Source organism: Rhincodon typus, unplaced genomic scaffold (genome assembly GCF_021869965.1).
Source record: "Rhincodon typus isolate 14 unplaced genomic scaffold, sRhiTyp1.1 hic_rhity00002202, whole genome shotgun sequence".
In the NCBI taxonomy this organism is placed as follows: Eukaryota; Metazoa; Chordata; class Chondrichthyes; order Orectolobiformes; family Rhincodontidae; genus Rhincodon; species Rhincodon typus.
The window spans coordinates 7,980-25,000 of NW_025967840.1; the positions used below are offsets into that span (position 1 = coordinate 7,980).

A 17,021-nucleotide genomic window follows, 5' to 3' on the forward strand; every position below is an offset into this window, starting at 1 on the left:
TGGACTCTTTCCATCTGAGGAAGTGATGGTGTTATCGCTGGACTGTTAATCAGAGACCCAAATAATGTTCTAAAGACCCAGGTTTGAATCCCACCATGGCAGATGGTGGAATTTGAATTCAATAAATTAAAAATCTGGAATTAAGAGTCTAATGATGACCTTGAATCTATTGCTGATTGTCAGTAAAACCGACCTGGTTTATTAATGTCCTTTAGGGAAGGCAACTGCCATCATTCCCTGGTCTGGGCCACATGTGACTGCAGACCCACAGCAATCTGGTTGACTCTTAACTGCCTCCTGGGCAATTAGGGATGTGTAATAAATGCTGGCCTAAGCCAGTGATGTCCTCATCCTATGAATGAAAAACAATCTCGTCATTAGTTACATTAATATCATTAATGGAGTACCTGTATCAGCAATTTTTCCTTCTCTGGTGCAGCAACTTAATGGTCATTGGGTTTTTAATTGATCTAACATATGAAAACTGTCCCATCCAAAAGGAGATTGCACTCCTGAGAACTAATAGCTGTAATTTCTCTTCTTCTAATAGCATCAGCACAAATGGTGGCTGTTGCTGTGAGTATAGAATGTCCTGAAGAATTGACGCAGTGGAGCCTGAACTCAAAAGCAAGTCTTTCCAGGAACTAGGTGGCAACCTCCAGAGAAAAGGTAAGGGGGTTAGGATTGGCAGGGTAAGGGATAGGGAAGCACAGAAGAGACAGACATACTTTGAAGTCTTTAATGGGCGTAGAGTGCCTAACAAGGAGGCAGACATCAGATTGTTCAGTAGAAACTAAGGATCAAATCTGTAAACTCCCTGGTCTGTGTATCTCAGTATTACGACAGCTGGTTCATTTCTCAATAGTGCCATTTGGCCCTTGGAGCCTGTTCTCTCATTCATTATAATCATGGCTAATCATCCAACTTAAAAGCCTGTTTCCACTTTTCCCCCGTATGCTTTCATCCCTTCAGACCCAAATGCTCTATCTCAACTCCTTTCTTTAAAATTCATTCACAGGATGAGGGCATCGCTGGCTAGGCAGCATTTATTACCCATCCCTAATTGTCCAGAGGACAGTTAAGAGCCAACCACATTGCTGTGGGTCCGGAGTCACATGTAGGCCTGACCATGTAAGGATGGCAGTTTCCTTCCCTAAAGGGCATTAGCGAAGCAGATGGGTTTTTCTAACAATTGACAATTGTTTCACCATCATCATCATCATCAGACTCTTAATTCCAGATATTTATTGAATTTAAATTCAACCATCTGCTGTGGCAGGATTCAAATCTGGGTTCCCAGAACATAATCCAGGTCTCTGGATTAGCAGTCCAGCAATAATACCACTAGGCCATTCTTGAAATCATACAATGTTTTGGCCTTGTCTACTTTCTGTGATAGTGAATTCCACAGACTCACGACTCTATGGGTGAAGGAATTTCTCCTTATCTCAGTCCTAAATGGTTTACCCTGCATCCTTAGGCTGTTGCCCCTGGTTAGATTCTAGAAAATTTGTGCTTACTTGTCAATATATTGTCTATCATCATACAAGAATCACTTTCAGGTCTATTCTTGATTTTGTTTCATTTTTTAAAACTTCAGCACTAATACTTAATATGTCTAAATTATGTTTTGTTCATTACATTAATGAGGCATTTTGCAGTTTAATTTAAAACATCGTTTTTAGTCCCCAGACAAAATATAAAATACTGCTGGCATAGTCCAGGTCAAAAGTCCAGAGTCCAGTAGCAGTTCCACTGTCATAGTTACATGATACAGTTTGGACTTGCCGTGCTTTCTATCTCAGTGCTCTCTGTTGTGCAATACGTCAGAACAAACATTCTTCATAGAGAGACTTGGAAATGTTCCCGTGCTGCAGTGAGGCTGGTTTTCACTGTCACTATGATTAAGGCATTCCTTTAGACATTTCTTCTTTTGTTTGCCTGACTTAGACAGCTTTTTAATCAACTAAGTAGTCAGGGGAAAACAGGGCGGAAAGAGAGGTTAAGGCCACAATTAGATCAGCTATCATCTTATTGAAGCTGGCTCAAATGGCCTACTTCTATTCCTATTTCTTGCATTTTCACCATTTATCTCAAATGTCAAAATGATTCATAAACTGCCATTAACGATTCTCCATAATTATATATTCATTACTTTTGAATGATAGAATTCCTACAGTGTGGAAGCAGGACATTCCACCCATCCAGTCCACATCAACTCTCTTAAGGTCAGCCCACCCACTACCCTATTCCCGTAACCCCACATTTCCCATTGCTAACCCACACATCCCTGGACACTAGCATGGCCAATCCACCTGACCTGCACATCTTTGGTTTGTGGGAGGAAACCCACGCAGACAAGAGGAGAATGTGCAAACTCCACATAGACAGTTGCCCAAAGGAGGAATTGAACCCAGGTCCTGAGCACTGTGAGGCAGTAGTGCTAACCACTGAGCCACCATGCTGCCCCAATGCTGCAACAAGCTTTGAGGAGGTAACAAACAGGATAAGTAAAAGGGAAACAATGAATGTAATATATTAGGATTTTCAGAAAGAATTTGATGAGATACCACACATTAGAATACCTAATGTAGCCAATGTATTGGAGATAATATATTACCATGGACAGAGAATTATCTAAACAGGAGAAGACATGGATTTGGGATAAGGGGAGGTATAACTAATGGTGTACCACCGGGATAGGTGCAGGGTCACAATCATTTACAATATATATTAATGACTAGGATGAAGAAAGTCAATGTACTATAGCGAAGAATGCAGATGACACGTAAAAACATCGAAAATAAGAACAGGATTAGGCAATTCTGCCCTTAGAGCCTGTACCGTTATTCATTATAATAATGGCTGGTTTTCACTTTCCCCCATCATATCCTTTCATCCCTTTAGACCCAAGTGCTATATCGAACTCCTTGAAATCATAAAATGTTTCTGTCGTACTGAATTCTCTCTGGATGAAGAAATTTCTCCTGATCTTAGTCCTAAATGGTTTACCCTGTACCCTTGGGTTGTGGCCCCTAGTTCTAGATTCCCCCATCATTGGAAACATCCTTCCTACATCTACCTTCTCTAGGAAGATAGAGGAATTGGATGTTATTAAATGGAGAAAGACTGCATAAAGCTATGGAGCAGAGGGATTTGGGTGTCCTCGTCCATGAAAAGATAGCATCCAAGTTCAGTGGAGAATAGAGAGAGTAAGTGAATGTTGGCCTTTATTTCAAAGGTAATGAGTATAAAAGTAGAGAGGTTTTCCTAAAACCTTACGAGGCACTAATCAGACTCCAGCTGGAATACTGCGAGCTGCATTGGGCCTCTTTTCCAAGGAAAGCTATTACTGACTTTGGAGGTAGTCCAAAGAAAGTACACTAGGCTGATACTAGGTATAGAGGAACTGTCATCTGAGGTGAGGTTGAGTAGATTGAGCTTATACTCATTGAGATTTAGAAGAATGAGAGATGACCTTATTGAAATATACAAGGGTTTAGGAGACTTGACAAGGCAGATGTGGAGAGAATGTTTCTCCTTGTAACAGAATCAAGGACCAGGAAGTATAATCTCAGAATAAGGGGTCACACACTTCAGACAGATATGAGGAGGAATTTCTTGTCTCAGAAGGTAATGAATCCTCACCATACAGCACTGTCAAGGCTGGGTCATTAAGTATATTCAAGGTTCAGACAGCCAAGTGTTTGATCAGTAAAGGAATCTAGGGTCATGGGAAAAAAGCAGGGTTTGAGGATCATCAGATCAACCACGACCTTATTGAATGGCAGATCAGACTTGATGGCCTGAATGCCATACTTATTCTCTTGCGTGTCATGGTCTTATTATCATAGGAGCACATTTAGACAATTCCCAATTGTATGTACAAGAATATTTACAGAGCTTTTAAAGGACAAAAGAATGGTCAAGGTCTGATTAGAGTTTTGGAACATTAGAATATTTTGAAGTTTACAGTTTTTAAAAATTTGTTAATTCCATTCTGATTGTTTTGTAAAATTATGTGAAATGGGCCCAACTGGATGGGTTAAATACATTATCTTTTCACCTCTGAGACCTGTGTTTGAATCAACCCTGACAAACAATGAAAATTTACTTTCTTTGCTGGTTCTGAGGGCTTCAAAATGTAACAATACCTATCACACAAAAATTGCACTTGCACAGAACCTTGTACTGTCACAACATGAACTTGCCAGTAAAATTACCAACTCGCGCCCCTCCAACCCTTGTTGGAATGGATATATATAAATATAACTTGCTAATTTTACAGTTGGAAGTGTATTTTTGCTTATCTTGTTGCATGATATAATTTTTCATTGCATGTTTGATGTTTTGATTTTATTTAATGCATTGAAATCAATATGATAGCCCAATCATTAACATTACTGGAGTCAAATTTTCCGTAAGTACGAAATTATGCAGAATTTAGTAAATATGGGAAATTAATCTTTACTCGGCAGACAACCAATCAACACACATGGAATTCTCCATTCCTTTCATTTCACCCTCCATAGATTAGCCATGGGAAATGCAGGGCTACGGGGATAAGGTAGGGAGGTGGTTATGGATGGGTTGCTCTTCGGAGGGTTGTGTGGATTTGATGGGCTGAAATGGCCTGCTTCCACACTGTAGTGATTCTATCATACCAAATCAAAGGAATTTTTAGAAATTAGCACCAACACATCAACTAACTCACTTACAACTTCTGTAAAACTTTAGGATAAAGCCCATTTGGAACCAGAGACATATCAGGTCATAGAAATTAAGACTCTAACGATGACCATGAATCCATTGCCAATTGTCGGAAAAAACCCATCTAGTTCACTAATGTCCTTTAGGGAAGTAAACTGGCATCCTTACCTGATCTGGACTACATGTGACTCCAGACCCATAACAATGTGGTTGACTCTTAACTGCCCCCTGGGACTGGCACTAAATGCTGGCCTAGCCAGTGACACCCTCATCTCATGACTGAATTTAAAAAAAGACCAAAATTTGTTCAGTATCAGTTCTCTCGTGTTTGTCATTTTCCTGTGTTCCTCCCTTCTTTATATTTCCTGATTTCTATGATATTACCTGAATCCTCTAAAGTGAAGACTGCTGCAAGTTGCTGTTCAATTCATCTTTCATCATCTTATTTTCCATTATTAATTCCCCAGCCTCACTTTCTATAGGTCAAAAACTGCTGACCAGTTGAGAAAGGCAAAATGTGATTGTCAGTCATATAGAATGTTATTTGTGACCTGACTGAAGAGGTTCAAGAATGAATTGTAGTCAAGGTTAGCAGCAATCATCTTGGAGGTGACAACACATTCAAGAACATTGAAGAAGAGAATATGTGGTGGGATTTTGGGGTTTTGTAAAGGATAGTGATGATAGCAGATCTGAAGGAGACATCACTGGAGATAAGACCAAGACAGTAAAAGATGCGAGTTGAGGACTGGGACAGAGGAAAAGCTTAAGGAAGAGGTGGCCGAATGTGCTGGAGGAAGGGAAGGAGGTAGTTGCTATTTGGATGATCACAATCTTAGTAACATAGAAGTTCACAAGTAGCCCAATGGTCTTGTTTGTGAGGAGGCAGACGGGGTTTTCTGAGAGATTTTCTTTTTACCCAGGTGTTACCTTTGTACTCCAGGATTCTCCCAAAAGAATGAACAATTTTGACAGCAGAGAAAAAGACATGATAACTTCCCTCAAACCCCATTTTCTCCATCTTCAACAACACCATTCTTTACCTTGTCAAGAACAAGCTTCCCAATGGTGTGGACATTGTGTGCAGGATGGATGGAAAACCTTTTAACCTCAGCTGGTTTAAATTCAAGAACAGAAGCATAAATAAAGGATTAGAACAATTGTTTCAGAAAGAGTTATTAGGATATGAAATGTATTGGCTTTTAAGGGAAATTAGATCAACACAAATTTATTAGAAGTTATGAGAAAAAAGCAGAACAATTACATTTTACAGGACAGATGGCTACAGGTGTTGTAAGTGGTATGGTAAACTCCATGGACTAAACAGGAACCAATGCTTGTAGTTCTGTCATTCTATAATGTGAAAGAGTTGCTTCTATTTTGTAGCACTGTCAATTAAACTCAATAATAATTCCTATCTGTCAATGATACCTGATTCCCCTTTGGTTAAAATCATTGTGGATAGTGGGGAAAGTAGTTAATCACTCAGTTACTGCATAAACACCATACAGAATATGTTTTAATAATTAATTACCCTTAACAGTAAATGTTGCTGATATGTAAAATCATATTTCCAATGTGTGCATGGAAATGTAATAAAACAGGGCACCCATTTGTAATTTTTCCTTTACTATTTGGAACGTTGGCGGGCTGGCTTCTCCACTATTCAGCATGGGGAACCACGAGCTGAATGCACTACTCCTATATCTTGTGTTCCTGTGTTCATATCTTTACCATGATGATGTACTTGAAATGCCATAACATTCAAGGCTATGGGACTAGTGTATATTTAGCATGGTTTTGATGGTAGAAATTTAAGGGGCTGAAGGGCCTCTTCGATTCTGAGAAAACAACACCGACCTCACTTGTGGGATTTCAGTATGTGGATGCCAATGCCATCTCTGTTCCCTCAGAAGCCTTGCTTAATGCCTTTGCAGAAGCATACTGAAGAATTGGTCTCAGCCTCAACCTCAAGAAGACTCAAATCCTTTACCAATCCATTTCAAGTTCTGGTCAATCCCTCCATTAAGATCAAAGGACAAATCCTCTCAAATGTGGAACATTTCCCTTATCTGGGAAGCTACCTTTCAGCTAAATCTGACATCACTGCAGAGATTCAAAATCACATCCAATCTGCGACCACCAACTCTCGATGCTTAAGGATGTTGGTCTTCAATGATCGTGATATGCATGCTGATACCAAGATCCTGGTGTCAGCTTCTGATTCTTTATGGCTCTGAAACTTGGACTCTGTATAGATAAATCTTGGAGAAGTTCTGAATAAGGGTCCCAACCCGAAACGTCAACTTTCCTGCTCCTCTGATGCTGCCTGACCTGCTGAGTTCCTCCAAATCCACACTGTGTTATCTCTGACTCCAGCAACTGCAGTTCTCACTATCTCCTAGAGGTTCCATCAATGCTGTTTGAGACAGATTCTCCACATCAGCTGGGAGGACAGGCATGCTAACATCGGCATCCTTGAAGCAGCCAACAGCATCATGATCCGAGTCATGATTATCCAAAAACATCTCCTGCTGGGACGGCCACATGCTTAGGATGCCTGGGTTCTAATTACCAAAGCAAATCTTTGCCCAGCTCAAGGGAGGCACTCAAATCAGAGGACAATGAAGGAAGCTTTTCAAAGACTCCCTGAGGCTTCCCTCAAGTAATGCAACGTAGATGTCAATGCATTGGAGATCCTCGTTCAGAAGAAACCGACTTAGAGGAAACTCCTGTATGAAGAGACATGATTCTTTGAGAACACCTGGTGGCAACAGGAAGTATGGAAAAGGAACGCCAACGATCTCAAGGCCTAGGATCAATTTCACCTGCTGGAAAGACCTGACAAGTGTGTGGTCAGAGATGTGGCTCCAGGATCAGGCTCATCAGCCACACAGGGCCCATAGAAGCCATGATAATTATCTATTAAAATATTCACTTGTGGGACATGGGTGGCACTGGCTGGCTAGTATTTATTGCCAGTCCCTAGTTGCCCTTAAGATGGTGAAGGTCAGCTGCCTTATTGAATTGCTGTAGTCCACGTGTTTTAGGTAGACATACAAGGCCTTTATGGAAGGAATTCCAGGATTTTCCTAGATAGACATTCATACTCGTTAGGGAGTGATTGCCAATAACAATACCATCCACCCTGTCACAATGCTCACCTTAGGTACGTGGAGGTCTTGTGATAAAGTGGGTAGCATTCTCGCCACTAAGTCAGGAACTCCTGATTCACGTCCCATTCACATCAGGAATTCACGGCCAAAGAGCATGTGATCATAATGCAGACAAAGTTGATTGTCAACCTGCAAATCTTTCCAACATTGTGCAATAGCAGGCAAGTCTTACAGTTGTCTCCTACGTGACCTGTTACATCTATTTGTTTGGTTGTTACTCGTGAGAAGAGTAGATCTGACCGGCTGCAATACAGTCATTTGCAGTTGCCACTCGCTGAACGGATTCTCCCAGAACAAGAAAAACTAAATTCCACACATAAGGTTTGTAATTACTTTTGTGAATACAAACAAGTATGCGGAAACGGTGTGCTTGGGTAGGACTAAGCATAAAACCATCGTATCTCAAAATCAAATTATCTGAAAATGGCCATGTATTAAATACGAAGAAAATTTGCGAAATGAAACGACCCACCCTTGTTCACACGTCAGGCGCTCTTCAGTTCCGGAAAATTCAGTTTCCCCCGAAATACATTGTGCTGTCAAAACAACGTCCAAAGTGTTTCTGCACACTCAGAAGTTGCGGTAGCTGAATTCGCTGTAAGTCCTACTGAGATCTGCAGTGTTATGTTTTTCTTTGTTTTTGTTGGTTCTCGGGGTCCCAACTTGTATATTGTAAACAGCAATGTACTGAGACGGATAGACTTCGTGAGCCAAATGCTAAACCCAGAAACTGTTAATATATATCATTCATTTATTTTCTATTAATCCTGGCTGTGCCGTTTGCTACGACCTAAGCTTGTTTTCATTTATCTAAAAATTGCTAATTTTGAAAATTTTGCGATGTTGAAACTATACGATGGTTGATCAAATAAATTAGAATTCTGTAAACTCAGTACCAAACTACGTGGCTACTCATTATTCCTTGAAGCTTTGTGAAATTCCGAATGTATGGAGGAACAACAAGGAAAGAAAATATAAGGATAGAAAATGAAAGTGAAATAGTGAAGAACAGGCAGCCAGACTGGATTGAAAGGAAAGCCTGTCTGTGCCAGGAATTTGAGATGTACGAAACATAATGAGCAGGGAGTTAGAGAAGGAACACATAATTGTACATCCTACTGGTGACCAAAACTTGAATTTTTTTGAAAACAAAAAAGTAAATTTGAAGCCTCCTGTGTTATACTTGCAATTCTGTACATTTATGCAATTGAAACTAAATGTGCAATTAGTGATAATCCAGTTGTGCGACAGGTGACTTTAGTCCCTCTGGACTTGTGGAAGTCATGAAGGGGTTTATCTACAATGACACATTACTACAACACAATAATTATACGTCTAGGGCACTGACCATCAGGCTCCAGATTGTTGGTGACCCGACATACAAACCCAAATGTGTAGTGAAACTCTGTGGAAGACCTGACACACTGTGCCCACAGAAATTACTTGGGAAGTTTGGATTTCCAATAAGCAATTCTCCAAGACTGTCCACAAAAACTTTACCTGAATAGCCATCCAGTAAGTGGGTATTTTAGCTGACAGTCTCAACTACCACTTCCTGACATAACCCCCAACGACCTGACTTCCCCCACCGTCTGACTAATTCCTGGCTCGACCTGACTAATCCCCGATTTGATGACTACTCCTGACTCCATTACTCACCTACACCTTAGCTATTTACCTTACCCAGCCTATTTATTCACTCGTTCATCCACACTAATGTTCACACTGGACCTTTAAACCTGTTTTAAGGCAGCTCATGCTATTGAAAGGGGGCATATCCATTCCCCACACAGCCCTATCCACCTTCCACTGCCGTGCTGTAGTGCTATGATGAAGCTCTGAAGATTCGCTCAGAATCTGTGTAGAAATAAAGCTTGGAAGACCCATCAATGATGCGGAGCAGCATTGAGATAGGCAATGTTTGAATGGAGCCGCAATCCGATGATTGTTGCTGTCTGGAAGACCAGGTCAACTGTTTCTACATCTATCTGTATGTGCTAACGACTGATTTTTCTCAACAGGAATACATGGGATAGGTTGTCTATAATATTAAATGGATTTCATTCTCTTTTCTAGGTAAATCATGGATTTATCTGATGCAGGAGAGGATAGTTCCATGTTGGACTGCACCTCTATGGATGACAACAGTTATGAGTTCAGAATATTGATGGCCTATGCACAAAGGACTTTGCCTATGGCTAAAGTAACTAAAACTGGTAAAAAGGAAGCAGACATGCCTTCAATTGGAGTGAGCAGTTTGAGTGCATCAAAAGTTGAACAACGTCAAACAGACAAAATCCAATTTGATAGAAAAGTGAAAAGTCACGATCGTAAATTCAAACACAGAAGGAAACCCCTATGGAAAAGGATCCCATGTTTACGAGGAGAAACAGACAAATCTGACATTGACTTCAAAGAACAAGGAATAAATGAAGAAGATAAGATGGAATTCAAATCTTCACATGAATTTGCTTTTCCAGACACTATACAACAAAGTAAGTATTTTGATGCATGATAGTAAATAATTTCTTTAAAGGAGCGGTTAGAGAGAGATACAGAGTCAAATTCTAATCTTTGGAGCCTAAGTTGAACACCTAGGATATCAACACCCACAGAGCATTATCTCAGTTTACTGGATGGATCAGGAATGGGGACATTACCCCTTGCCCCCACCAATATTCCAACATTTTATTCAAGTCCAGCACCTTTCTGCACCTGTGACTGAGATTTGCTACTTCAGCATATATTACAAATTGAACCTTTTGATCTATGTGGATTAATTGTCGGGATAAAGTTTAGCAAATCTTGTGTGGCAAATGAAAACATTCTCCACTTGGTTTCATTTATATATGGCTTAAAAACAACTCTTTTATTTTGGCAATAAATTAATAATATCACTCAGCATGGCTCAATCAGATTTAAGGCATATTGTCGAGACAAAATTGATGGAACATTGTTCTGAATTGTATCATACTGCAACCAGACATATCTGATGTTGATCCTATGCATTAAAAATAAGAAGCATATTCATTTCCCTAAATAGGATCCCTTATCATGAACAGTTCAGCTGGGTAAAATCTTCAAACTCCCTTCTTCATAGCATTGTGTGTTCCCTACACCAAATGGACTGCAATGCTTCAAGAATTCAGTTCAGTACAACCACCTGGTGTGAAATTAGGATGGCAATAAGTATTGGCCTAACCAGCAATGCCTGTGAAAGAATAAAAAAAACTGTGCTTTAGATGGGTTACAGATTTTCTTAAAAAAAATCTGTCTGACTTGATTTCATTCATCTCAACTAAGAGCAGTAAGAATATAATTTTTGCCTAAACATCCTTGAGATGGAGAGGAGAAATTTGACTAAGGCTGTCTTTGCGGATTGCTATCCATGTCATTGTATGTGATTGACAGCAGAGATGACATACCCAGGCTGGGCTTCCATACTTTCCCACCCTCATCAAATAATTTATTCATAACCAATGTAAAATTTCACATTGAATAGTGTCCACTTCGTTACATCCTTGAACAGTTAGCAGCATCCATTGAATACTCTGTGCTGAGGAAGAGAAGAAATGACAAAACTTTTTGAAAAGAATAATGAAATGCCATGCTGTGAAACTGACAGGTCCGTAGGGATTGCAATCTGTCACTGTCTTTGGTAGAGAAGATTCTCATTTCTTTCTGTTGTCAAAGTGTTTGTTTTATGAAGGCAGTGCACCCTTCAGCTTGTAGTACTTAAGCTACAACACCATTCAATATATTCTTTCCCCTGGTGGGTGTATACAGGACTGCCTCGTAGCTATTTGTGTCTTATGCAGTAAAACAATTGGTCTAAGAAGACATTTTATACAGTAATTTCTCATGTGAGGCTATTCCATCCTCTAATTCTGCAGATATTTCACACCACTTTCTAATGCAGTAGAAATCTTCTATGAACATTATATTTACAGACAGCTTCTGATATAGTTACAATATGTAGAATAATTCTCCTTTTGCATTTGGAATGTACTGAAAAATAACATCAAGCCAGTCAGTTCAAACAGTACCTCCTGTCCTGAAATTGTTATTCGTTATGTACGAGGTTTTCATTACAGTCAAGTTTGCTCCTACCAATCAATTCCATTATTTTACTAGTAATGGATTAAAGACTATTGGTTCTGTAACAATCTAAATTAGATTTGTCACTATTTGCAATAAAAAGAGTCGTACATCAAGTAATTGTGAAGAGATAGATTTGTGTCCATGTACATGATCAATTCTTATCTACCTGTAAATACACTATAAAGTGTTAGATGGACACTTTGTTTAAAAAAAAGCTCAAATGGGTTAAATTTAGAAATGTGGAGCACCTCCTAGTTGATCAACGAGTGCAATGCAAGGGACACAATTTTTTGAGGGCTGTAAAAGTCCTGACAAGGGAGTTTTTTAGCCAACGTTTTAAGGATACGTGGCTAGCTGTGACACTCAAGGTGATTAAAAATAACAAAGGTATTTATCTGTGTTGTGATGCAGGACTTTTGGATGAAATTAAACTGATATGTATTGCCTTGTGGACCTTCAGAAAGTAAATTAGAAAAGGATACATTTAGCAACTATTTGGTTAATTTAATCAAGAAGCTGGTGTTCAGACCAATTCTGCAGGCATACAAAATTAGTGCAACCCTTATACACCTGCAGAAGACAGGAACCTCAGTTCTTCAAAGTAAATCATTCTATGTGTAGTGTTTGCACCATTTCTGATAGACATGATGTATGACTGTATACTGACCCCTTCTCCCGCTTCCAACACACTCCCTCCTCCTGGACACCACCCCAAGGCCTCCTACCCTCCCTCGACCTCTTCATCTCCAACTGCCGTCGAGACATCAATCGCCTCAACCTCTCCACCCCTCTCACCCACTCCAACCTCTCCCCCGCAGAACGTGCAGCCCTCCGCTCCCTCCGCTCCAATCCCAACTTCACCATAAAACCCGCGGACAAGGGAGGCGCAGTTGTAGTATGGCGCACTGACCTCTACATCGCCGAGGCCGGACGCCAACTCCCCGACACCTCCTCCTACCGCCCCCTTGATCATGACCCCACCCCTGAGCACCAAACCATCATCTCGCAAACCATCCACAACCTCATCACCTCAGGTGACCTCCCACCCACGGCCTCCAACCTCATCGTTCCCCAACCTCGCACTGCCCGCTTCTATCTCCTTCCCAAAATCCACAAACCTGAATGCCCTGGTCGACCCATTGTCTCTGCCTGCTTCTGCCCCACCGAACTGATCTCCAACTATCTAGACTCCATTTTCTCCCCCTTGGTCCAGGAACTCCCTACCTATGTCCGTGACACCACCCACGCCCTCCACCTCCTCCAGAACTTCCAATTCCCCGGTCCCCAACACCTCATCTTTACCATGGACGTCCAGTCCCTCTACACCTGCATTCCCCATGCAGATGGCCTTAAGGCCCTCCGTTTCTTCCTGTCCCGCAGGCCCGACCAGTCCCCCTCCACTGATACCCTCATCCGCTTAGCCGAACTCGTCCTCGCACTCAACAACTTTTCTTTCAATTCCTCCCACTTCCTACAGACAAAGGGGGTAGCCATGGGTACCCGCATGGGCCCAAGCTACGCCTGCCTCTTTGTAGGTTACTTGGAACAATCCCTCTTCCGTACCTACACCGGCCCTAAACCCCACCTCTTCCTCTGTTACATTGATGACTGTATCAGCGCCGCCTCGTGCTCCCACGAGGAGCTCGAACAGTTCATACACTTCACTAACACCTTCCACCCCAACCTTAAGTTTACCTGGACCATCTCTAACACCTCTCTCCCCTTCCTGGACCTCTCTGTCTCCATATCGGGCAACCACCAAGAAACCGATATTCATTTCAAGCCCACCGACTCCCACAGCTACCTAGAATACTCCTCCTCCCACCCACCTTCCTGCAAAAATGCTATCCCCTATTCCCAATTCCTTCGCCTCCGCCGCATCTGCTCCCAGGATGAGGCATTCCACTCCCGTACATCTCAGTTGTCCTCGTTTTTCAAGGACCGTAACTTCCCCTCCTCGGTGGTCGAGAACGCCCTCAACCGTGTCTCCCACATCTCCCGCACCTCATCCCTCACACCCCGTCCACGCAATAAGAACCAAAAAAAATCCCCCTCGTCCTCACGTACTACCCCACCAACCTCCGGATCCAACGCATCATCCTCCGACACTTCCGCCATCTGCAATCCGACCCCACCACCAAAGACATCTTTCCCTCCCCACCCTTATCTGCTTTCCGGAGGGACAACTCTCTCCGTGACTCCCTTGTCCGCTCCACACTCCCCTCCAGCTCCACCACACCCGGCACTTTTCCCTGCAACCGCAGGAAGTGCTACACCTGCCCCCATACCTCCTCCCTCATCCCCATCCCAGGCCCCAAGAAGACTTTCCACAACAAGCAGATGTTCACCTGCACATCTGCTAATGTGGTGTACTGCATCCGCTGTACTCAGTGTGGCTTCCTCTACATCGGGGAAACCAAGCGGAGACTCGGGGACCGCTTTGCAGAACACCTACGCTCGGCTCGCAACAAACAACTGCACCTCCCAGTCGCGAACCATTTCAACTCCCCCTCCCATTCCTCAGACGACATGTCCATCCTGGGCCTCCTGCAGTGCCACAACGATGCCACCCGAAGGTTGCAGGAACAGCAACTCATATTCCGCTTGGGAACCCTGCAGCCCAATGGTATCAATGTGGATTTCACAAGTTTCAAAATCTCCCCTCCCCCTACCGCATCCCAAAACCAGTCCAGCTCGTCCCTGCCTCCCTAACCTGTTCTTCCTCCCACCTATCCCCTCCTCCCACCTCAAGCCGCACCTCCATCTCCTACCGACCAACCTCATCCCGCCCCCTTGACCTGTCCGTCCTCCCTGGACTGACCTATCCCCTTCCTAACTCCCTACCTACACTCACCTTTCCTGGCCCCATCCCCGCCTCTTCGACCTGTTTGTTTCCTCTCCACCTATCCTCTCCTCTATCCCTCTTCTATCCGCCTCCCACTCTCTCCCTATTTATTTCAAAACCCCCTTCCCCTCCCCCTTTTCTGATGAAGGGTCTAGGCCCGAAACGTCAGCCTCTCTGCTCCTATGATGCTGCTTGGCCTGCTGTGTTCATCCAGCCCTGCACCTTGTTGTCTCTATTTCTATTATGCATTAGTTATAAAATCAATTTGGAACCATCTGATTTTGCAAGTTTAAATTTGTAACTCCTATTTCAGATTCAGAGCTTTCTGTCAATGATCAGATTGCTGAAATGTTGCAGGAGATTATGAACTCCACAATGCAGAAAGGTACCTTCAGGATGCTTCGTTCCTGTAGTTTGGAAGTTGATGGAGCTGGTAAGTAGTTGGCAAGAATAATGATCTTTGTCTTAAAAAAAAAAATGGTAAATTTTACGAATAAAACAAATCTATTTATTTACAGAAGATCATCAGAAAGCCATAGACTGGATTATTGCACTATTGACCACTGAAGGAGACCATATAGATGAAGAAGTAATTCAATTGCATTATTCCTGTGCAATGTTGCGTATGTCAGTAATTAGGCAATAGCTTTTCTCTGCTTGCATAAATAAATTCCTGTATTTTCATCTGTTTTAGATTAAAAAGGACCCCCAGTTTAGCAAACTATTTGGTGAAAGGTCATCTTTTTCAATTTTTAAAACAATTATGGATTCTGTTCTTGAAGCAACCGTGCCTGCAGAAACAAATTCTGAAATGGACAGTCAAACAGAAGGAAACTTGAAGAAGATTGCCTTTGTTGTACATGCAACCACTAGATTTGCAGCTGCTGGTTATCACCCAGTGGCTCGAATTATGGGTTTTGGAGCAAAGTATTTGCAGGAACACTATACTACCTGGGTCATGCAGAAGGGAGGATGGGTAAGTTGATATGGCAAATTCTTAAACATTTAATCTTGCTTTCTCCTTGATGAATATATCTCCGTAAACACCAGAGAAATGTTTCAGTCTGGTTAACTGGCTCATGAACCCCCACAAGCATTTGTCGATGAATCACCATTATGTAAGTTTACATTGCCTTTGACATTTGAAATTCCTTCCCGCATCAATTAAATTTCTTCTCACTTTACCTTACAAATCGATAGCCTTGTTCTACCCCATTTCTACAGTCTGCTCCAATTCTGCATCCTTTCCAGATTCTATCGTGTGATAGATCCTTGCTGAAACCACCTTGGTGCCTTAAACATTTCCAAGGTTTTTGATGTACAAGGAGCCTGTGTGTGGTTTCTCCTCTGGCTAGGGGTCACTTGGCACTGTCTCTGTGGGGAAGAGGCACCTGGAGTGAATAGCAGGTTCCCTGACCCCTGTTGCCATCCCTTTGGTCCTGAGGATCAGGGGCTTGGGGGGGCGAAGGAATGAAGGTATATGCACACCTCCAGCAAACCCTTAGTGTGCTTTACTGGCTCTCCATGGCAGATGCCAACCTAACCATGGTGGCAGCCAGACAGTTGCATGATTCACTTCACTGCTACAACTTGTGGACAATGAGGGGCATTGTGTACTATATACCCCTGTCTGTCATTCCTCTTCCTCCCTGTGCATTTGCTCCCTGATTACTGACACCACAGTGTTATCTCCCTACCTGAAGTTGAGCAAGTGCCTGGGTGTTTCTATCTTGTCCAGCTGCAGAGCAAAGTGTTCACCAGGTTGTGTTCCCAAGCTTTCTAAGACTTACATTCCCACCGAGGGGCCAGTGTCTGAGCTGGTGGGGCATACAGCCATGCTGATGCTTCCTCTGAGGCCTCAATATTCTGCCCTCCAAGATTAAGGAGGTGGCTTCTAACAAAGCTGACTGTTTCTTCATGGAGGTGACAGGGATACAATGCAGAGAGAAGAAATCACAGCCATTGGTTAGAAATGAATGACGCTGCCAGTGGGATTAAAGTGACAGCTGCAATGAAATAAAGAAAGGTGCTTACTGAGTTGGGAGAATGTCAAAGTCTCAGTATCTCTGCAGGAGTGACACCAGTCTTTTCCTATGAGGACCAGGACTGTCTCTTTGTAGGAGGTGAGGAGTCAAATGTTTGGCAACCTGCCATCTGTCTGGGCATTTTTGGCCCTTTTGTGTCTGAAT

At 42.3% G+C, this 17,021-nt stretch overlaps 1 protein-coding gene across 4 annotated transcripts; it reads left to right on the forward strand.

Annotated features, from left to right (window-relative positions):
* Window positions 1–538: 538 nt before the first annotated feature.
* On the forward strand, window positions 539–17,003 carry LOC109932371 (apoptosis facilitator Bcl-2-like protein 14). 4 transcript variants are annotated; one of them, XM_048593009.1, is made up of 5 exons: window positions 539–669; window positions 9,963–10,381; window positions 15,146–15,265; window positions 15,351–15,421; window positions 15,527–17,003. In XM_048593009.1, the coding sequence occupies exons 2-5, from the start codon at window positions 9,970–9,972 to the stop codon at window positions 15,815–15,817; spliced, it is 894 nt and encodes a 297-aa protein (XP_048448966.1). In that variant the 5' UTR covers window positions 539–669; window positions 9,963–9,969; the 3' UTR covers window positions 15,818–17,003. The 4 variants fall into 4 exon arrangements, with proteins under 4 accessions (XP_048448966.1, XP_048448964.1, XP_048448965.1 ...); XM_048593007.1 differs by lacking the exon at window positions 539–669 and adding an exon at window positions 7,876–8,207; XM_048593008.1 differs by lacking the exon at window positions 539–669 and adding an exon at window positions 7,876–8,203 and having other exon boundaries at window positions 9,961–10,381.
* Window positions 17,004–17,021: the final 18 nt, after the last annotated feature.